Genomic DNA, 23193 nt, shown 5'->3' on the forward strand with positions numbered 1-23193 from the left:
GGGTATTTCTGGAGTAGTAAGCAGTCCCAATTCTAGCTGAAGTCAACAAGAGATGTAGATATTCAGCACCCTGGAAGAGTCAGATCCCAGTAGGCACTAGTCAAAGAGAAACCAGTACCTCTAATGCTAAGAGCAGGCAGGTATTTTTGCCTCAAATATTCCAGCTTTCCCCCCTCCATCTCCTAGAAAAGCTAGAGTCCTAAAGGAAGTTGTAGCATTCAGTGTTTGATTTTAGCTAATCCCTTCCCCAAGAACAGCACAAGTTGTTTGTGGCTTTTTGAGAATTCAGGTGGGTTCAGCAAAGGCAACAGACACTGAAGACACACAGATGTGCTCCATTTCTAGATTTATTGTAACAGAGGACAGGCTGCATAAAGGCCTAAACAATTACACAATGGCAGAGGGCTCTCCATAATGGGCAAAGGTCAGAGTCTGAAAGAGGCAGAAGCTTCAAACCACAGCACAAAAAAGTCATCCCCAACCACATGACAGACTAGCACCAACAGCTATTATTGCACAATCAGGGCCTTTGGGTGGGCAGCTTCAGGAGTTCCTGGGCAGAAGGAAAAGGCCATGCCATGTGCATGAAGTCTGCAATTAAAGTGCAATCAATTTCTCCTAACCTGAGAAACAGGAAATAAGTCTTTACCTCATGAGCAGTTACTGCTTTTCTCCAGATCAAGGTGGCAGTTGAGGGCAGACAGGCTAGTAGATCTTCAGGGAAGCTTGCTAGCAACAGGAATTACAGAAGCCAAAACTGCCTGTGATTAAACTGCTGTGCAAGAGGCAAAAAAGGGAAAAAGATGGCAGCAAAAGTCCCTTTGACTTGAGGGGAGGAGAAGAGAATACTTATGAAGAGGAGGCGGCAGCAGCATCAGGCACATGCTTATCACTTTGCCTTCTGCAGTGAAGATCTCCACCCTGCCTCTGCTCCCCCTCAACAGAAACATTTCCCAGTCATAAGGAACTGCTGGGCCTTAAAGCTCTCTCCTTTCAAATGGGTCCAGTTACTTGTTTAGTGGGTGGGAATTTTAGACAGGCAGCTGTGGCTCAAATCCACAGGCACAGGCAGTCACAAGATCAAAACAGTCTCTGGGATGGCTGGACACACAGCTGACACTGCTGTCTTTACCTGTGTAATGAGGGACGATAGAACCAGAACTCAAATTATAAAGAATTGCACATACTGTAATGAAGATCCCTTTTCAGTGAAACAAGTTACAGTATCTTGACACAGAAAGGAGAGGGGCTCAACCATTAACACTCAGCTTCAGATAAACACTGGGAAGACAGAGTTCAGTATTAGCTGTCATGTGCTCAGGATTAAACAAGCAAGTCTGGCTTCAAATTTAAGCGACTGGGGGGGGCAGGGCGGAGAGAGAGAGATCATGAGGGTTCTACATTCGCTGATCAAAGATGCCAGCAGAGATTTCCCTAGTGACCAGCCCTTTTCAGAGCAGAACCTCAATTTCAGGGACATTTGAGGAAAGTGGTAAGAGGGGCAGCAATGAAGCAAACAAGAAAGGAGAAGTGGTACCATCAGATTTAGACACCAGGATGTCCTGAGGAGCTGACCAGAATAAAACCCAGAAAACTACAACTGTATGGACTTGTGTCAGCACAAAGAGCAGAGTTGGGAAGGAAGGGGCCTGACTTCTGCTCTAGCTTGTTTTAAGCGAGTAACTGTTTCTTGAAACATTCTCAGGTAAGGGAGAGAGCACTCAGTGCTTGTGCTACTCAAACACTAGTGATGTAAATGTTTGAAGAAATCCTGCCAAGATGCTCACTTCAAGTCTGAAAAACTTCCATGTAGGGTCAGGAGGCAATTCATGATAGGATGCTTTTGAAGGGAAGAGAGGAAGCCAGCCTGAGGAGTGCAAGTGGCTTTGGTTACATGTAGCAAAGCCTCTAGCCACTGCCTTGCCTACAAGATACATTCAATGACTGAGTTAAGTGCTGTGGTTGAAAGCCATCTGCTTGCCCCCCTAAATGCCCTTCACTTTCTCTATCCTCTGGAATCAGAGGCCAGGGACTGCCAAGGGGCAGGCCAGCTGCTCTGCTGCATTTACTTGGTGACTTGGTAGATAGCATGAGCCAGGTAACCCACATTGCCTGACGTGACCCCCGCTACGGAGATGCGGCCATCTTTAGTCATGTAGATAGAGAACTCCTTAGTCAGTCGCTCCACCTGAAACACAAGCAATACATACAAGTTTACATCCAGAGCCAACCTGGCAGGATGGGGCTCCAGTCCCATCCAGTTTGCCTAAAATGCAAGTGTGACCCCTAAAGACTCACACCAGAGCACATCCTGCTTACGTAGCCCTTGACAGCTCACCAAAACTTGTTGAGAGAGGCCCTCCAGAGAAAAAAAATTGCCCACTCCTGCTCTAGCTGAACTTTAACACCATCCATTAAGAGAGGAGTATTACTGATCATTGTGCTTTATGATTATATTCCTTTGGATTCTTTGCTCAAGCAATGTGGGGAGAGGGAAAGGGTGCAGGAATGCTTGTGTCACAGAAGCAATCAAAAACCAAAAGGTTAAGAATACTGATTGAGTGGGTGGGTAGAAAAAAAAGGTGGGGAAAAACAGACATGAGAATAACTAGCAAGTTCCTTGTTAAGAGGAGCAGACTCAATATAAAATTTTTGTTGTTCAAACCTGGAAGGACCAAACTTGCTAAAAAGCAAATCACTGAAGATGAAGTGACTGCACAGAATTTTAGAGATGTTAAATTGCTCAAGCATGAACTGAGCTGCCAAGTACGTTAGAAAAGTAAGCTGTTTCCTCACCAGGCCAAAAACATTTTCCTCAGTTCTCTGCCACCACCATTTCCTCAGCTTCCCTAAGGACACAAGCACTTATCATCCTCTCCTCCACTAGCATGTGGCATCAGGCTGGGCTCATGGCCCAACTACAACAGACATTTGCCTCCTTCCAACTGTTTCCCTTATCCACCCTCCCTCAGTTAAGGGTAAATTCATGCTGATTAGACAGGAACTGCACTAACCTGCTCGGGTTTCAGCCCTGTGAAGCAGAACATGCCAATCTGGTCAGTGATGTGCTGCCAGTTGTAGGAGGAGCCCTCTTTCTTGAGGTTGGACACCAGCTGGGTGCGCATGCCAATGATCCGGTCAGCCATCCCCTTCACCTCTCCCAGCCTGCAGGGACAGCACATGTATGAACAAAGGACGCAGAATAGGACAGGGCAAAAGCAGCATCCTAATGCCTCCAAAGCTTCCCTCTCCTCACTGCACATCCAGTCAGAAGGCAGCTTGTCTGCCTGGAGTGCACTGCTACTTTAACCTGGCCATATACCTCTTTCACTGTGCAAAGGGCAAGAGATCACCAAAGTGGAAGAGGCAGAACAAAACTGAAGGTCTTAGATGAGCCAGTGCTGGCTACAATCTGCTTTTCTTCCTTGATAATGGAAGACAACTGCTTTTTACTAGCCCAGAGAACAGCAACTCTCAGCCAGCATTCTGCTCCATAGCAGCACTGTTAGGTATGCAAACATGTACATGTGATTCACAAGATAAACCCAGAGATTTCATGTAGGAATCCCTTCAAATGGGAAAACATTCTGACCTGCTGCAGTCTTCCCAAGATCTCTGCTACAGGCAAACTGTTCTACTATTTTTCCAGCCTAAGGTTGAGAACCACCACCCTAAAAAGTTCTGTGACAGACTCTTGCTCAGTGGGGACCAAGCTGAGACCCACAATTTCCCAGGATCTCTCAAAGCAGAGCGTTGGAACAAAATATCACACACAAAAAAAAGAGTTATCGCAAAGGAGCCTAAGTTTCTGACATGGTCCATGATAAAGTTTGGTTCAATAGATGTAACTAGGAATAAGGGATAGAAATAAAAAAAACCTGGCAAAATAACTAGCTGACACTTAATACACAGAAGCAATCCATCCAAGCCTCATCTGCTGAGGCTTAGGTCTATATACATGTATTTCAGGCACACAAACATCAGGCTAGATATGTGCCTGCCAGAAGGAAACGGTAGCACAGCATCAACCAGCAGAACAAAACTTTCCCTTTGTTCTGCAAAGTTGACTGCCTACAGGGACCCTGAATTCTACCAAAATATCACAAGGGCTGGGAAAGGGGGATGGAGTTAGATCAGAAAACAGGAGTGAGGGTGGGAAGGCTATCACCCTTGGTCTTTCTTGGGGCAGGTAAAAGTTCAAATGCATGCTCCCACTTCCCCAGCTGAGATGTACTGGGGTGGGGAGAAGGGAAGGCCATGACAGTCAGACCCTTGGTTGCCCAAAGCTGTAGGGACAAACAACAGCTTTCACTTTTCAAGAGACCTAAGTCACCATCACAGCTGGGTCATGGTTTCTTAAAAGTGGAAGGGAACAGCACATACCCGCCTGAATTTCTACCAGGATGATGCCACAGGTGCAGGTGTGTAATTACCATGAAATTCTGAATAAGCTACTATTTCATACAGTTCCCTTGAGGGACAAACAATAAAACAAAGTAGCCAAAGGAAGATGCCAGATAAACTACATTTAAATAGGGAAGCTCTAGAAGTGCACCCACAGCATCCAAACGCTTGCAGGTAAATAGGTTCATTCACTTTGCAGCTTCTTGCCAGGGCTCCATGGCCCCGTAAGACAGAAAATCCAAGCAGGGAAACCTGGTTAGTGGTGCATTTGAGCTGGGGACTCCCAAAAGTGGCAGCCAGCCCCAAGGAAAAGAGAGAAGCATCTCTCTTCGAGCTAAGTCACCAAGCTGGCTCAGTGGGACCAATGGGCCCTGCTTAGGAGCTACTCTCCCAAGAGGAAGCCTCTTGAAGCATCCCCTTTCTTGAGGGAGGCAGCTGAAGGATAGGCCATGGGCCAGAGGACCCTCCAGTGCAGTTTTATTCTGCTGTGTTCCCTCCCTGCGATGGGGACATTCCCATGTCCTGATTTATTTAATACTTTGGCCTGCATTTTTCTACTCAGCCTCTTTCCCACCATAAGCAGATAAGGAAGAAGTTGGTGTCTGGTGGAGGAGACTTGTTTTACCATTCTTTCCGCAGGTCAGGGCTGTTTAGGATGGTGGAGGCAATCCGGGCTCCATTGATGGGTGGGTTCGAGTACATGGGACGGATCAGGATCTTCAGCTGGGACTCCACCCTTTTGGCTTCCTCTGCATCACTGCAGATGACGGTGAAAGCACCCACACGTTCCCCTAGAACACAGGCCAGGCCAGGAGAGGTGAGATCATATACTTCTACTATAGGGGCGGGCAATTATTTCAGGTGGAGGGCTGCTTACCCAGTTTTGGCAAGCTGTCAAGGGCCACATGGGTAGCCCCACCCCTTGACAGGTGCCCCGCCCCCTGGTCACCATCTTGGGACCAATGTCCCAATGTCTCAGGGCCAGCACCAGTGGGGCCCAGAGCAGGATGCAGGCTGGCAGGGGTCTGTGGAGCTGGGCTGGGCTGTACCAGCAGGGAGAGGGGGGGAGCTGGCTCAGCTCCATATGGCCCCTGCCAGCTGGGACCCTGTACTCCTGCTGCCCTGCTCTGGGCCCCACTGGTGCTGGCCCTGGGACACCAGTGTGGGCCCTGTGCACCCGCTCACTCCCAGTGCCCCCCCAGCCCACAGTACAGGCTGGGGGCAACATGCAGCCCTGACCCCCTGCTCCCCAGCAGGGACAGAGCTGGTGCTCCAGCCCCGCAGCCAGTCTGGGCCCTGTGCTGGCTCTGGGCTTGCCCGCTGAGGCTACTCTATGGCAGAAGCAGCTGTGGCCCCCTGCCATGCTGGGCAGTGGTTGCCACTGCCACCTCTGCGCTTCCCAGCGCACGAGCTCTGGGCAGGCAGCAGCAGCAAACACTGCTCAGCATGACAAGTGGGGGGCCGGAGCTGCTGCTGCCATGCATTGCCCCAACGGGTGAGCCTGGAGCTGGCGCGGGGCCCAGGCTGGCTGCCGGGGTGGGTTACGAGCTGGTGCTGGGCACGGGAGAAGAGGCCCCTCCCCCGTCCTGTGGCTGGTGCCCCACGCTGCAGCTGCTCGCAGCCTGCATGGGGCTGCCTGTCCCTGCTTAGGACAGCCCCGTGTGGGCTGTGAGCAGCTGCAGCAGGGAGCGCCGACCATGGGGCAGAGGAGGGTCTGCTTTTCCTCAGGCTCCTTTCCTGCCCGGGGTCCTCTCCTGCCCTCAGATACATATTTTCTAAATTTTTTAGGGGGCCTGCAGGCCATATTTTGCCCACCCCTGTTCTACCACAACAGCTGCTGCATGTTACAGGTCTGCTGTGTTTTGATTAGACCTACCCCATGACAGCATAGACCTCATTCAGGGAGCAAGGCATGCTCAGGGATAGAGACCATCCATTTGTTCACAGCTACAGCAGCATGCACTTTCATGTCTCCTCCTAGAGGCTGAGTGAAGACAAAGACCAGCTGGGATGAGGGATGCCTCTAGGGTGGTCTTGAAAAAAAAGCAATGACTTTTGATCACTACAGCATAAATGGCTTTTCCCATCAGCAGCCTAGAAATGAAAATTCTCAGAGAGCATCATGAATCCTGCAAGCCAACTCCTTGCTTACCATATAGGCCCATGTTCTTGGCGTAGGACTGGGACAGCACAATGTTAATGCCTTGCTCAATGAAGTGACGCACAGCCCAGGCGTCCCTGTTGATGTCCCCACTGGCAAAGCCCTGGTATGCCATGTCAAAGAACACAAAGAGATTCCTTTTCTGCAAGTGAAAGCAGAGGTTTAGCAATTCACCCAGGTTCCTTCTCACAACTGAACCCCCATTTCAGCAGTGATGATATATGACAGAACAAGGAGCAACAGTCTTAAGCTGCAGCAAGGGAGGTTTAGGTCAGATATTAGGACGAACTCTCTCACTCAGGAGGGTGGTGAAGCACTGGAATGGGTTACCTAGAGAGGTGGTAGAATCTCCATCCTTGGAGAATTTCAAGGCCTGGCTCAACAAAGCCCTGCCTGGAATGATCTGGTTGGGGATGGTCCTGCTTTGAGCAGGGGGTTGGACTAGATGACCTCCTGAGGTCCCTTCCAACCCTAATTTTCTATGATTCTATGAAGAGTAACACCAAACACAGAGATCAGACACTGACACATGAATCAACTTTAACTCAGCTCACCTTTACCACAGAGGCCAGCTCTTTCCATTGCTCTGGTCTTGGGTCCACACCCGTGGGGTTGTGAGCACAGGCATGAAAGAGGATGATGCTCTTCTCAGGAATTTTCTAAGGAAGATGTTAGAGAGTAATGTGAAAGAGTTGTAAAAGCTACCTTTTCCTTCAGTAGCACATACAGGCTGCTGTACAAGACAAGTGAGAGGCCCTGGGGCAAGCAGTAATTTAGAAGACAAAGTAATGCCAGAAAGGAGGAGCTGACCAAGGCAGCAGCAAGGAAGTTTGCCCTCAGGAGTCTGAAGAGTCTTGCAAGTCTCAAACCAAAGTTCTGAGAACTCCCACATTCCAGTTATAGGGGGAAAGAGGTTCGAGTCAGGCTCAGCCTAAAGGTTATACAAGGATGCTCAAGAACCCATAGATGCACCTCTAGTAGCATCTGTATCTATAGATCAGATATTAGCCCGATGGGGCCAATAATTTGCCTGATAAGCGCCCATGCTGCACGCAGCCGCAGTGCAGCAGAGCACACAGTATGGAGAGCTGCCTCCACCTGCTAAGTTGGAAGGGGAGGGAGAAGGGAAGGGGCATGGGCGGGGGCAGATCAATGTCCACTGTGGTGAGCAGGGGCGGGGCAAGGGCAAGCACTGCCCAGCCAGGGTTGGGAGGCACAAATGGGACAGAGGTGTGGCTCGTGGGGGGAGGGGGCAGCTCTCGCTGCTGCTTGCACCACAGGAGGGCAGTGGGGGTGGGTCAGGGGAAGTGTGCCCCCATATCTGCATAGCATGGGGCAGGCTGCAGCTGCAGGGTGGAACCGGCCTGTGCAGCTATTCTCGCTGGAGGCTGGGCTTGGACTGGGTTCCACTGGCGCTGGGAGGAGGCTGCAGTCACCCAAAATTTCGCTGCAGCTCTGCTCCCAGTTCCTTGCTGTTGCCCGGCACAGCCGCTGCTCAACACCCTGCTTCCACCCAACCACCAGAAAAAGCCATGGCTGTGCCGGGTGGCAGTGTGGGGCTGTGGCGAAACTTGGGGTGGCTCCAGCCTCCTCCTAGCGTTGCTGGAGCCCACTCTGAGCCCAGCCTCTGGTGAAGAGCCCCGCACAGTGCTGGCCCCACGTCATGCAGCTCTGGGGGCATGTACCCCTTCCCCCACCCTCTCACAATGTAAGCAGAGGCAGGAGCTGCCCACCCCCATGCCTGTCCTCCCCCCACCCCAGCTGGGCAGCATCTGCCCCTTCCCTCACCACGGAGGGCATTGATCTGCTCCCATGACCCTTCCCTCTCCCCTCCCATCACCACAACAGACTTACCAGCTGATGGCAGCTGTATTGGATATCGGATCAGTATTGGCCCCCAAGATCTCTGTTGGTGTACCCCTAGATGCTACCTTTGTTCACCACCCTGATTCCAAATCCAACTCACAGAAATGTCATCCAAGGCTCCAGAGAAGTCAAAGCCGCAGGTCTTGGGATCATAGTAGCGATAGGCCTGCAGCTGCAAGCCTGCATCTCTGAAAATGGGGGTGTGGTTTCCCCAGGACGGTTTGGGCAGGTACACATCATGGCTAGACTTGAAGAATCGTTGCTATGGCAGAGAAAGAAAATATGCTGAAGTGGAAGATTCAGGGTCCCAGGGCCCTAAATGTGCTGCAACCCAATATGTCCCCTCTCATCACCTCCTAGGGACTCACCAGGAAATTGGCTCCAATTCTCAGAGACCCAGTCCCAGAAATACTCTGCACAGTGACATACTGCAAAGAAAGAAAGGTACAAACATGTAAGACACTGACCTACCACACATGGCATCAACCATGTTGAACAGATACTGACATCTTAAGTGCTCCCTGGGCAAAGAGCAGAGAAGTATCCAGTTCACGTGTTAACTCATCACTAGGAATCCAGGTGTTCCAATTCCAATGGAAAAATGTAGATTTTCTCCTTTAAAGGAGAACAGCATGGGAAGCCACAGGTTTTCCCTTGCAGGCTGGCAGCCTTCCAACCTTCAAGGAGCTGTTTGGGGATGGGGAGAGCAATTGGAAGCAGAAGGTCCCATGTGTAGGCACATGCATGCACACATGTGGCTGGCATACAGCCAAGCAGTGTGGTTGGAGCAGCCCTGGGAGCCAGATACAGGAAGTCTGGCGTGGGGTAGGAGGGCAGGAAGGTCAGGGCTTAGGGACTGTCCAGGGGCCTGAGGAGGGGAGCACCTCAGTAGAGGGCTTGAGGAAAGGCAAGTGCCTGCTGGTGCTGGGGGAAGGTGTCTAGGTGCCAGGGCTGTGGCAAGTCAGGGGGTTCCAAGGCAGCACTTGGTGCAACTGGCAAGCCCAGCACTGTGCTATTGGCAGCAGGGCCCTCCCAGAGGTGCTGTGCCTGCCCCTCCAGCAGGTGAAGGGGGTGTGGGGATCCTTCAGGGTTAGCAGGAAGCTGTGTGGCTGGGCCAGCAGTGCCCAAAGCTGTTGCCTGTGCTTTCAGTGGCAGAGGCAGGGTGGTGGAGAGACCCATGGTCAGGCCTCCTAGTGCAGCACAGGAGCCCCAGCTTGGAGGAACACAGGGGCCCCAGCCTGGAGCAGGGTGTGCCACAGGCATCCCCCTCCTTCCTCCAGCCCACACCAGTGCCAGACTTGCTCCACTGCTGCCTCCATGCACCAGAACCACTGCAGTCACCATGCTGTGGTCCTGATAGGATGGAGACCATTTGGAGCCCCCCCTCACCATTCTCCTGCTGCCTGTGGCACAGGGCAGCATGTGGTGCCCCAGCCGCTGCCTGTGCTTCTGCATAAGGTGCACTGCATACACCTCATACTGAAGGTCCCTGAATAGCACCATCCTGTGAGACCATGTGGGGGTAGCTGGGGACCCCCTCCGGCAGGAGGCTCTGAGTTGGTAGTGAGTGGCACCAGCAGGGCTGGAAGGTATAGGGATAAGGTATAGAGGTTATAGGCTGGGAGTGAGGGGCACTAGCAATGTTGGGGGGTTGCGGGGGAAGACAGTGTGGGTCATGAATGAGAGGCACTAGGGGGGCTAAGGGGCTGCAGGTCAGGAGTGAGGGGTATTGGTGGGGATAGGGGGGCTGTAGGTCAGGAGAGAGGGGCACCAGCATGGCTGGGGGAAGTGGGGAGGGAGGGAAGACTGTGGATGGGGAGTGAGGGCCAATGGCAGGGGCAGAGCACTGGCATATCAGGGCTGCTCAGAGTCACAAAGCAGTGCAGGGGACAGCTACAGCTGGATCCATGTCCTGGTGACTGAAGGAGGCAGGGAGAATTCTGATTTTCCCTTATAAAAATCAGAAAATCAAATGCAAAAATATATAGGTACTTAAAATTTATTTTAGTATAATGATTTAGGCACTGATAGGCTTCCAAATTGCTTAAACATTGTAAATATATCAATAAAACTGTGTTCAACTAATACCGATATACAGATACGTTTCTTTTTATTGTGGAAAAATGCAGATTTGGGTTGGTTTGTTTTTTAAAATCAAAGAATTTAGGAATTGTTTTGGGTTTTTTTTTTTTTTTAAATCGGAGAAAACCTGATCATCGCTACCTATGCAAGACAAAATACTAGTTAGTGCACACAGCACATTTAGTTGAGACCGTAGATCTTTTAGTCAGTGGTTGGCAATCTTTATGAATGATGGGCCAGAGCCCATGAAGTGACTACTGCTGCAGGCTAATGGACTGTTGCCCCACCACTCCTGTGCCCCTCACCAGTTTCCACTTAGATTCCCATGGCCAACAGCCATGCCAAGGGGCAAATTCAGCAGTGAGGGTCAAGAGTGCCCAGGGCTGGGTAGTCAGTAGAGGCTCTGCATGAGAGAGAGAGCACAGCACAGAACAGACAGAAGGAACTTATCGGTGCCCCCTCAGCAGCCCCACACCACAGACCAATCACCTTAGCTGCTGCAGGCTGGATCCAGAGGCTGGCCTGAGGACTATAGATTGCCAACTCCTGTTTTTGTCCATTTTAAATTCTCACTTCCAATACAGCTTTAGGATAAAGAGAATTAGCTGTACAAGAACATATGATCATGTTGACCAAATACTGTATTCTAACAGCCTGGGAAGCCAGAACTGCTGATTTCAAAATCCAGCCCAGACGATAGAACAATAGCTCGTTGTGATGCTGGATACTGCAGGAGAGCTCAACCACTGCCAACACAAGGACCAGAACTCAGCCACTGCTAACCAGAACAGGACTTGATAAGCCAGGCAGCTCCTCCCCACTTTGCCACTGGCTTGTGCATGAGTCACTTTCATTTCACTATGCCTCTGTTCCTTCCTCTGAAGATGGGGAAGGACTATATTAAACTCCTTTGAGACCTACTGATGAGATCCCACAGAGGTAATTCCCTTTGCTGTTTAAAAGGGAAATGCATCCGTCATGTGAATATAGAATTGTTTACCAACAAGCACCACAATGACAGGTACAACATATCAGAGTAAACAATTGTACAATGGGGGCTGCTCTAACATTTTCCATGTAGTTCCTTACCCGGCCATTCTTGATAACCTCACTGGTTTCACCCAGTGCCAGCTCTGCTGATGCCTTATTGAACTCTGCCAAGCCAGCAATCGGCAAGTATTCTTTGTCCATCTTCTTAGCAGCGATCTGGGCCTCTGCCTATGGAGAGGAACACATCTTCAATGTCACTATTGTACAGGACCCATAGGCACTTCCAAAAGCTGGGGTCAGGCGAAAGAAAAGAAAGTTTCCTTTGCTTTCCACTCACTGAGATGGTATGATAACTCAGTTAAACAGGAAGTATCCCTCAGAGGTTAGGGCTCCATCCAAAGTCAAAGCCAAAAACACCAATAAATGTTTCTGCTTACAGCTTTCTCCTGGAGTAAGGGCAAAGTTTACAACTACCCTGATACACAGCATTGAGCCTTTAACTTTAGCATTGCTTCAGTGGAGCAACTAGCGACCTAGCGAATGCTATGAGCCAGATACAAGAAGCAACATGCTCAATGCCTACTAGCTGCAAGTGCTCACAAGCGGCTACCTGTTCCTTCTGCTGGCTGCAACCAAACCATTCTGCAGAAAGGGAGAACAACTCATTTACAAAAGAGCAAAGTTTCTGTATGTGCAAACATGGCCCAAGCCCCTCAGTACTGTAGTAATAAGCCTATCATGCCAACTCAGATATAAGCCTATACTCTGCTGGAAAAATTACAAGACTAGTTGCATCATTCTAGAAAATGGCTGGGGCTATAGTACAAAAGAGGCTCTCCTGTAAGTCAGGTTTGCAGCTCTCATCAGGCCGCAGTTGGAGTACTGTGTCCAGTTCTGGGCGCCGCACTTCAGGAGGGATGTGGACAGCATGGAGAGGGTCCAGAGGAAGGCCACCCGCATGATCAGGGGGCAGTAGGGCAGACCCTACAAGGAGAGGCTATGGGACCTGAACCTGTTCAGCCTCCACAAGAGAAGGCTGAGGGGGGATCTTGTGGCCATTTACAAACTAGTCAGAGGGGACCAGCAGGCACTGGGGGAGTCCCTGTCCCCCCGAGCACTGCCAGGAGTGACTGAAAATAATGGTCACAAGCTGGCAGAGGGTAGATTCAGACTAGACATCAGGAGGGGCTACTTCACAGTCAGGGTGGCTAGGATCTGGAACCAACTTCCAAGAGAAGTGGTGCTAGCTCCTACCCTGGGGGTCTTTAAGAAAAGGCTGGATAAACACCTGGCTGGGGTTGTTTGACCCCAGTACTCTTTCCTGCCATGGCAGGGGGCTGGACTTGATGATCCAAACTACTCATGCAACTCAGCTCAGATTGTGGTAGCAGGACCAGTGGCTGCTGGCCACACATTCCTCTCTATACATTCACCCTGCCTACTTCAGCCAGCCAAGAAATACTGGCAACATGTCCACAGTCCATAGCCTATTAATAGTTATCAGAGTATTTGGGAGGATAAATATATCCTTAGTCCCAGAACACAGGAATAGCTCTTGCCATGGCCTAAATGCCTAGGGAAAGCTGTCCTCTCTTAAAAAGGTCACATAAAAGGGCAGGCCACTGTTAAGAGCTAGGGCCTAGCTGGTTCAGACCAAGCTGGGAAGTGACTCTCCAGGAAAAAGCTGACCACACAGCTGGAGAGCACCAGGACCCTGCTGCAGGACCTAGAAGCAAGGGGTTAAAAAGAAAGAGCCTCCGGAGCTGAAGCCCAGGACAGACAAAAGAACTGTTTTGTTGAATGTGCCCTGAAAACCAAAAACTGCCACGAAAGACTTGAGTATAAGAGTCACTGTAGAGCTCGAAAAACAGGCAGAGTGGCCTGATACAGGCCGCTGGCCAATCAGAGACTGATTTCAGCAAGTAATAGAAGTACAGAGCTGTAAGGCTCCAGGTAAATAATCCCACCTTCACCATAATCCCTCAAGGACAGCACCTCTGCACTTCACACTGGATTAGAGAGAAGCCAGTAAGGGAGACTCAGCAGAATTTCCCAGACTGCCCCCAAGCTACCATATATGCATGTATTTTAGTCTCTGCACCTAAAAGGTATCCCTGCTCAGCAGCAGGCTTACTTTGCGGACGCAGTTCAAGACGTAGGGCTTCCCGTTATCATCCCGGTAGGCTCCAACACCCAGGTTCATCTTCTTAGTGTTGGTGTCACGCTTGAAAGCTTCTGTCACTCCCAGAATAGGATCAGGGGGTCCCATCTCTACATGAGACCACCAGGAGCTGCAATGAAGACCAAAAGGAAGCCTAATTATGAACAGAGCTCTTTATTCACATCTATTAAAAGGCTGTTTGTTATAGCCTGGATTATTGGCTCACCTACAACAGGATCACTTTGGAGCCGCAAGATCCCAGGCCAAAACATTTTTTTCTGTAGACAAAAACCATAATTTCCCTCCCAGGAAGGTATAGTTCAGGAACAGTGCTTGTTTCTCAGTTTTGCCAGTTTCAAATAATTGAGAGGTCTCCCACTGCCCACGCAATCCCTCTCCCGGCTCTATTGTAGAGGATTAGAGAAGGGTACCATAGCGAAAGTACGGTGCCAACCCTGTCCAACCACCAGACATGGTGCAAGTTAGATGGAATTTTCTAAGGGAGTCTGAAATTCAGTGACTTGAGCCACTGAACATCCCAGCCTACACTGCTGGTGTTGATGATGTTAGTTTTGAATGCAAACTGATCCAGTATCTCAAGGCACAGTGTATTGATCCTTGGTCCATCCAAAACTAGCATAAATTCTAGTATATCAGCTCTAAGCCTTGTTTGGGACAGAGCCAGGCTCTCAACTGTACCTGAAAAAGAGTTGGTATGAACATGGACCTACCCCATATCGATTTATCATTACAGAGCTAATAAACAAGTGCAGGATTGTTGCATAAGCTAGGCATCTCAAAGTTTGACAACTTCAATCTGACGTTAAAAGCCAAGCAGCTGTATTTCTGTCCACCAAGGTGCATATCCTTCCTCCCCCATAAAGTGGTTTATAGGGACTAAAAGAGGTAAGAGCACTGTTAATGGGAAGAACCATCTTAAATTTATGCTCCATTAGATGCTCAGCTCACTAGTCTCCTGGATCCACATTTAGACTCCATCAATTAACAAGCAAACAGCACCAGCTCAATGCAGAGGAAAGCATTCTAGCTTCTCTGTAGAAAGCTACAGAAGGCTGATTTTCATGCATGCCAAACACTAAAAACTCTGCTGGAGTCAGTGGGAACTCTGGCTGCTACAGCAGCAGTGAGACCCTTAGAGAACAGCTACAGCTTTATGTTGTGCTAAATTCATCTTTAATCACAGTAGTCTTAGGCTGCAAGCTCCTTAGCAGAAGGACCATTCCTATTTCGGTGCACAGGATACCTAGTATACAAGGTCCCAAATTCTGACAATAAATGTACCTTGGCAGCTCCCAGGCTTCCCTCCCCCCCACCACACACACCAGGCAAGCCTCCTCGCCTCCCAACATACCAGAGAGTTCGCAACCCCAAATGCTATAATTTCTCTTGGAGTTTTGTTTGTTTAAAATCTGCTGCTCTGACAAGCTTTTGAAGCTAGAATACAAACCCTCTTCATAACCAGAGACCATGGAAGTAGGAAAGGTCTTCAGCTCAGAGTAATCAAACAAAGCCCAAAGTCACTTTCAGGTCAGTGTGCTGTGAAAGGTCTGTATTTCACAGCACAGAGTCACTTTGAGGTCCGTGTTTCACCGCAGGAAACAGTTTTTTAAAGCACTTGCTTCCAGATGTGTTACACTGGCCTTCACAGTCTTTGTTGATGCATCACTGGTAAATACTTGACCAATCTGCACGTGGCCATGGAGAGCAAGTCAGCTTGCTGACACAATCCCCGTTTATCAGGGAGTTCGGATTTGAGGTGGGTGGTCTGATCCTGCTCTCTACACTCCAGTAAGGAGGTCAGGTGTGTTTCAAGGGGAAGTCAAGAGGCAGAGGCACCTCCAGGGCCATGCTTTCTAGCCACCTGCTCTTGTTCCATCTGCAGCACTGTCACTCCAAGGAGTGAGAGGTCCTCCTAATTAATGTCAAGGACGCAACAAGTCAGACTATAAGAAGCCTCATTATTTTCTGTTTGGACTCAGTTTCTCCACTAAGTGGCATAAGAGAAGACCTGGAGCTTTTAATCTGTCCCTTTGATTTGATGAGCAGCTAGATCTTTAATGAGAGTCCTCATCATGAACAATGGGAGTACTAAATATAGCTCCAAGACAAAGGACAGCAGTCCTACATAGCATATGGATACGTTGACAGTACGCATGATTGTGCCTTAACATGAATGTGTATATTTACCCCGACGTGGGATCTGGGGAGTAGCAGGATTTTGAAGGTGAGGGCTAAGAAAATTTTTTGCCATGCAATGCTCATCTCCTGTGCACCTTAGAGCTGAAGAGAGAAAAGCAGAGTGATACTGTTCTCCTTGTTAAAGTAAAAGAACAAAGGGGCTGTCAAACCCTGATAAGTCAGGCAGAAGGCAGGACAGAAAGGCACCTTGCAGACTAATTAAGAAAAGTTTCAGCAAGGCCTAAGTCAGTTTACACCAAGCTTTACCAAAGTAGATAAGTTCTTTGGGCTAGGAAAACTACCTCACCTAGATAAGACAGCTTTCTTGGCCATACATAAACTGATATCCTGGGAAAGAGGCCTGGACTCAACTCTTCAAAAAAAGGAGGTGAGGGCAAGTGCCCTATAAAGCACATACAGTGACTAATCAGTGCTTTGCAGTTAGGCATTTAAGTTTTATAATGCTGTGACAGACAAGTTACAGTATGGGCAGCCAGGTGTAAAGGGCAGCACTGAGATCTATTACTGCAGTGGTTCTCAATGTTCTTTGGGTAGATGTGATCTCTCTCATTAGACCAACTGAGTAGTTTGGAAAAAGTTCTTTGCAAGCTTTTGGGTGCAATCACCCTTCTTCAGGCATAGGGAGTCTCTGCTGTCCTGAGACTTCAAGGATTGAAAGAAGTTAAGAGTGTGACAGGATGTCAATGAGAACATAAATAGGTGGAAATTAGGAAAATAAAGAGGAAGGGAAGGGAGGGGGGAAAAAAGCCAAAGGTAAATAAGGGAAACTCTACTGTAGTAGTTTTCCAAGGTAGAAAAGAGGCTGCCTGTAAAAAAGTAAATAGCTGGAAATTAGTAAGCCAAAGGGTAGAAAAGGAGGGGAAGGGAGGAAGAAGGGGAAAGAAGAAGCAGAGCACCCTCTACAACCTCTCTGAATTTGGTAGGACTCCTGGTTGAGAACCACTGTTGTGATGCCTCTACTTACTTCAGTGCTTCTCAACCAGGGTCCTACCCCATGCTCTTGCCCATACTACGGTTCTCTGTAGAGGTCCACTGATATATCAGTCCATATTAGATCAGCACCAATAAAAGCAAAAATTGACATTATTGGCAATTGGCTTTTTTTGGTCAGTGTACCCATGTACATGGCTAGGAATGCAGCCAAGCACCTTGGAGAGCAGCATCTAGCTGGTAAGTCTGGGGGGAGGGGCATTGGTGGGGGCACACTGATACACCCATAGTGAGGTAGGGAGTGGGGCTGGGGCAGGGTGGGTGGGGAAGGGGTGGCTTCCCACCACTTTGCACCCTGCTGGTGGAGGCATGTCCCCCTGGATTAGGGCTGCCCACTGTGGGCTCAGGGCCAGAGGCTGCGCTAGCCTCTTCTTGGTGAGGGCTGGGCCAGGGTCATGCTTGGGGTGGGCAGCAGCAACACTGGGAGAGGGGGACTATAGGATGGGCTTTAGCCACCCCAAAATTCCCTCACAAGTCACCTGTGGCTCCACCTCACCGTGCCCCAGCCCTACTCTCGCCCTCACTGTGGAGGTCCTTGATCTGCACCCCCCACAAACTTGCCTGCTGGATGCTGCTCTCCATGCTGCTGATATGGCTGGTTAATAATTGGCAGTGCAAAGGGCTATGTCTGGAGTGTATGTTCTTGCCACAGTCCTTTCACAGTCCTCACGGAAACAGAGGGCTGTAAGGCAATCCCCCCTGTCTGGCATAGGTTTTCAGGAGGAGCATGTGGAATCAGACCAGCAAAGAATATGGCCCAGCCACAGCTGCTGTCCACGAGGCAGTTCAGCTTGACCATGGAGGCACTCATGTTGCAGTATCTTTGGAAAGGCTTCATGTAACTTTGGTTGAAAACCACCATGTTATTGGCCTTGTCACCCATACGTCCAAGAGGTGACTTACTGTGTTCTCCAGTATGGCTGGACAATGAGACCATCAAAGTGGGGCTCCAACTGCAGTTGGGTTCTCTTAAACTAGTCCAGGCCATTATTTGTATTGCAGTAGTGTCAAAAGTGATCCCCAGATAAAGAGCATCTTTACCTACTACAGGCAAGAGCATTATGAAAGGAGGTCATTGAGGATGCAAGACTTGACAAACTGAAAAATTCTGCTCTGGATTTGAGGACTGGAGAGGCAGTGAATATTTTAAAGTACAGGATCAGCTTTAGGAAGAGACAGAGTTAATCATGCAATATGCATATTCAGCCTTCTTGAACATCACCTGGACAGGTGTTTAACCAGAAGCCAGAGTCTGCGACAGCCAATTTAAACAAAAAGAGAACACTACCTTGGATACCTTCAGAGGCAAATAACTGGTACAAGTAAGGAGGAATTGATGTACCTGCACATTGAGGTACATTTCCATTTTGCCCTTTAACTATAACCAGAAATCAAAGATTGAGCTATATAGGATGGTGTTCCCTGTGATGCACAAGGTCACCCATGAGCTTTCTTTTTTGTTAGCTAGATAGAGCTCCAGATGCTTGCAATTACTTTTGAGATTCTTTCTACAATGCTTTTCACTTAAAACTAAGTGCTATAAGCTGCTTAAAAGTCCCAATCCTGCAAATACTTAAGCAGGCTGACAAGCTGAAGGGTGCTCCTCAAGCAGTTAAGCATATGGGGGATCAACATGAAGTTAAGCCACAGCACACCTCAGCATTAAGTACTTTTGTTCCAAGCTCCTGCTTACATTGGCTTAACACAGCCACCGGAAGGTTAGATTTAGGGCCAATGAGTTTCATGTTCACAGACAAATGGTTTGGGGTGAAGTCTGAAGAAACTCTCTTCTCTTGTTCCTGGTGCACTGCATTTGGCAGGGGAGGAACATGATTCAGCCAGAGGAAAAAAAAAAGGGGGGCGGGCGGGGTTTTCCCACTCTGCTTGCAGGAGTTTAGACTTCGCCTCTCTCAGGAAGAACATATGCTTTGTTTCCTAGGGGAAGGCTGGAAGTAAGAGTGAAGGGTGTAACTTTCATTACTGGTTTCAGTGCACCACATGAGCATTTGCCTACACAAATATGAACAGCCACATATGTACAAATCCCATGTACAGAGACTGTTTGAACAGATGACCCAAAATGCAAGTCAAGGCCTGAGACAAGCATGTTCCTGCCTGGGGGTGCACTTGCTTCACCTCTTTAACATGTGACCTAGGCACTCTATCCCACCTAATTAAAATTAAGATGACATCCGTCTCAAATTAAACGCTTTGAACCAAACATCACCCCAGCCTCTTCTGAGCTCTGGCTGCACATCAGTAGTAGTACGCCCCCCCCGCTTCGCTGTGCATCGAGAGGATTTCGCTGCCACGGACGACCCCGCCCCACACGAAGAGGACCCCCACGATTGGACTTTATGGACTGAGATGCTCTCTCCGATAGATATGTGTGTATCTATCTCCTTTCCCTCTCAGCGTCGCGACCCCCCCTCCCCTTCCCCCTTCCCACATCCCCCCACCCCCGGGGTTAGTTGGCTAACATTGTATCATATGTAACCTAGTCACCTTCCCCTCCTCTCCCCCATCCCTTGATTGTTAGTCCCTCACTCAGGCACTTTGTATTTCCATCTCAGCTTTGTCATCTTTTTCCTGGATTCCCCATCCAAAACATCTACTAATAAAAGTCAATATGCTTGTGGTTACAGTAGTGCTTTGGCAGTTTTCCTGGCAATTAAAAGAAGCTTCAGTGGTTGTCAAGATTTTTAATGGGCCACCTGCCACCCCAAGAGAATCACATGATTCCTGGCTATATCTAGTGTCACAAACAGCTAAAAAGCACTGAGTTTCACAAACCCTGTCAGTATGAACCCCTGAAACTATTCAGTTACTTTGGAGGGCTGGTGGGGGAAGAAACAAAGGTCAGCCTGCTGCAGCATCCAGGCCGATCAGCTGTGATGAACACCACATCCCCAAAATGATCACTGGAGCACAACACTGCTGCTAACTGGCCTGTGCCCACTGCTACTACAGGCCTTTCAAGCACTGATCTGGAGCACTTCCTCCTCACCCCCAATCAACCAGAGCTCCAACCTTACCCCATCCCCTGGGGTATTTTAACAGCTAGTCAAAGTCCAGTTACATGACAAGGTGTCATCAATAGACTGGGTGTCTTTAACTAGGGTTATTCTGAAGGTCAGGCCTACCAAGGCCTTTGTGGTGAACCCTCCCCACCTTGCACAATTTGAGAACTGCTATTTCCCCTGCTCACAGTCAACTGTCATTTGAGAGCCCAGACCTGGCAGAAGCAGGTTATGAATCTCCGCTTGACATCACCCACACTGTGGGCAAGACAGTGAGTGGTCTGGAGAGCTGCTCAGGAACAATCAGCCATCACTGTCAGGTCACTAGTAAATGCAGGTGTTAGAAAGGAGGCTGGACACTCACAGGTCATAGTCTTTTAAATGCTACCTGCCTCACGCAGACAGTTGGGAGAGAAATGCTGCTCCCAGGGCCAGCAGCAGCACCTAACCCAGGGTTCAGGAGCAGAGCTCAGTATAAACCTCCCTCCCATCTCAGAAACCCTCATGCTTTTAACGCTCAGGCTCCAGATGCCCTTGGGTAGGGGTGGGGAAAATGCAGCCCGCAGGGTGGATGCGGCTCACCCAGCCATTCTATCTAACCCACGGGACCCCAAAAGTGTAGAAAATTAATATTTATCTGCCCCTGGCTCCCTTTCATGCAGCCCTCAATGGCTTGCCAAAACTCAGTAAGCAGCCCTCCACCTGAAATAATTGCCTGTTCCTGCCCTTGGGCAAGGCCAGCTCCAAGCTTCTACTCTTTTTGGCTACAGGAAATCCCCAGATGAACAGTACCCGACCATAGCAGCCTTGGCCACACCCGGCAGCCCAGGCCTAGCTCCACCTGCCTGCCCGGACCAGAGCTCACAGCAGTCGGGCCCGAGTCAGACACGGGGGCGGGGGGGCAGCCCTGATCCCGTGTGCAGGCAGTGGCCCAGGGGAGGGAAGGGCCACGCGGGGGCCGCTGCTCCCTGCGCAAGATCCGCCCCCAGGCAGCCCCGGCCCGGGAAGGGCTATTCTTTGGGGCGCACGTGGACGCTTCCGCCGCCCTCTAAGCCGGCCGGTCAAGGGCACGCGCGGCCCCTCAGACCCAGGAGCCAATTGGAGCAATCGGACGCGCCCCCCGTCCAACCAATCCGGGACCCCCCCGCGACCGGGGCCGTGCCCCTACCTCACCACCCGCGCTACTACGGGCGCCGCGGAGGGACAAGCTTCCTCAGCGGGACGGAATCTGCCCTGCCAAGTAATCCCCGCACGAGGCAGCCCCAGGTCGGGCCCGCGCCCCCCGCTCCCCCGGCCGCGGGACCCACCTGGCTCTGGCGGCAGCGGGGGCGAGGCAGGCGCGGCGCGATGTCGCGGCGCCCAGGAGCCGGGAGGGTTGCAGCAGGGCCATGGCGCGCGGAGCTGGGACACGCAGGCGCAAACGGGGCTTCAGCGCACACTTCCCCGGCTGCTGCCTGCACAGACGAGCAGACCTCGGGCGGAGCCGTAAGACGGGCACCCCGCGGGCCCGTCCCATCGCGCTTGCCCCAGCGCCCCCGGCTGCGGGAGGCCGCGTTGCAGCTACAGCGGCGCGCGCGGATCCCGACCGACAGGAGGGACCCTACCGTAATTCTCCGTAAACGCGCAGCAGGGACTGCCATTAGCTAATGAATCCTCCCGCACGAGGCCCCTAAGCGGATGAGTGTCACGGCAGCTCAATCACATGAAGGCCGGGCACAAAACGCCTTAGCCAGACGCTGCCCCCCGACACCACCTGGCTTCCTCCCTTGCCTTTACTCAGGCCTGCCTGGATGTTCCCTCCATCCCACTCCTGTGCCCTGCTCAGTCTTTGCCCTTCATTTGCCTTCAGCCACAAATGAGCGCTGGCCAGATCCAGGCCAGTTTTGTCAGAGTGAGAGGCTCCCAGAACTGTCCCTGCTCCTTCAGTCCTGTGGGTGTGCCAGGTGCTTGTCACCTGCGGATCAGTGCCCCAGGAGCAGCATCGCCCTCCCTCTGGCTCCTGTGCCATGGGCCTCGGGTGGGACATCAGCCAAGCGCAATGCACCAAGGCTGTGCTCAATGCCCTCCCCCTAGCGCTTGTCCTGTCTGCTGGTCCCCAGACAGTTTGGGGGATGACAGTGAACCTAGAACATGTCTCAGAGACCTCCCTGCTTCCTTAAGATCACACTTAGTTGAAAATAAAGGTCTGGTATGAGCTGCAGACCACTCACTGCAGCCTCCCTGGCAAGCAGCAGCCCACGGCCCACAGAGTGCACTGGTTTTGATTCTCCAGGCTTTTAAGGACACATGATGTAGCTTTGGATCTGAGCAACTTTGGCTCTCACAAGGATTCCCAAGACAATCATGGAAGTCCTTGCAGGTATAAGAGCCACTTACATAACCACAAGCTGGTGGGACTGGGGTGTTTTTGTAGTTCACCATGACGGGAAGATTTAGAAAGCCTTTGGATCCTTTGCTGAAAGCCAGTTTCATCTGGGAGATGTGTATCTGAGCTGCAACAAACAGCAAGCCCCAAGAAGATGGGGGGTGGGGGGAGGGTGTTTTCCCTTTCTGGAGAACAGACAGAGCAGTTTAGCTCAGTGGTGTCTGCTTCTGTCTTAGGAAGGGGTCTGTGATGGCTAAAAGCTTGCCTTCATCCAGACCAACCGTACAGTTGGTCCAATAAAAGATAGTGCCCACAAGAATTCTTGCCTTACACAGAGGAAAAGTCATCCAGGCTGCTGCCAAGGACTATTGACTTACTAATGACTCTTATCTGCTTTACCACCTGCTCTGGAATAAGGTGGGGGAGGGGTTTGCATGTGATGACCAGGGCCTGAGAAGCAAAGTGCTTTTAAAAGAGATGAGTGCTCTCTGCACTGGGGAAGAGGAATCAGAACTTGTGGTAGAGGTGATATTTTTTATTAGATCAACTAGATTTTTGCAAAAAAAGTTCTTAATTGCAAGCTTTTGAGTACAAGCACCTTTTTTCAAGCATAGGAAAAAAGATCTTGTGTCTGAAAGCTTGCAATTAAAGACATTTTTTTGCAAAAATCTAGTTGGTCTGATAAAAGATACCATCTCTACCATGAGTTCTGATTCCTTTTGCCTCTAGATCAATATGGCTACAACCTGGATACCTGACTACAGGAGGGGAGTCATTTCCATCCCTCCCCTCCCCCTCCTGCCCCTGCTACTCCTCCGACTACTGGAGAAGAGCAGGTAGGAGTAAGAGAGACTCTACTTTCCTCCATGGACACTGACCAACAACACAGGGGCCCCCAGGGGTGGTGAGGATGGGGAGAAGAGATTTGTGTTCA

At 50.3% G+C, this 23193-nt stretch overlaps 1 protein-coding gene across 1 annotated transcript; it reads right to left on the minus strand.

Moving 5' to 3' along the window:
- Positions 1-329: 329 nt before the first annotated feature.
- Positions 330-21359, minus strand: GOT2 (glutamic-oxaloacetic transaminase 2). The gene is made up of 10 exons (XM_090062771.1): positions 21202-21359; positions 13638-13794; positions 11603-11731; positions 8800-8859; positions 8532-8693; positions 7120-7224; positions 6557-6707; positions 5030-5195; positions 3015-3165; positions 330-2188 (listed from the first exon to the last, which is right to left on the minus strand). Exons 1-10 carry the CDS (start codon positions 21282-21284, stop codon positions 2066-2068), a joined length of 1287 nt encoding a protein of 428 aa, XP_089918897.1. The 5' UTR covers positions 21285-21359; the 3' UTR covers positions 330-2065.
- Between the last annotated feature and the right edge of the window lie 1834 nt (positions 21360-23193).

This window comes from Crocodylus siamensis, chromosome 9 (genome assembly GCF_052110815.1).
Source record: "Crocodylus siamensis isolate JL-2025a chromosome 9, ASM5211081v1, whole genome shotgun sequence".
Classification (NCBI taxonomy): domain Eukaryota; kingdom Metazoa; phylum Chordata; order Crocodylia; family Crocodylidae; genus Crocodylus; species Crocodylus siamensis.

Bases quoted from the DNA above. Each gene is read 5' to 3' on its own strand.
- GOT2 (XM_090062771.1), bottom strand. From the start codon at position 21,284: ATGGCCCTGCTGCAACCCTCCCGGCTCCTGGGCGCCGCGACATCGCGC. The intron at 6,708-7,119 runs GTGAGCTGAGTT...TTTCACTTGCAG, and splicing joins AGCTGGCCTCTGTGGTAAAG to AAAAGGAATCTCTTTGTGTT. The intron at 5,196-6,556 runs GTAAGCAAGGAG...CCTGTGTTCTAG, and splicing joins CAAGAACATGGGCCTATATG to GGGAACGTGTGGGTGCTTTC.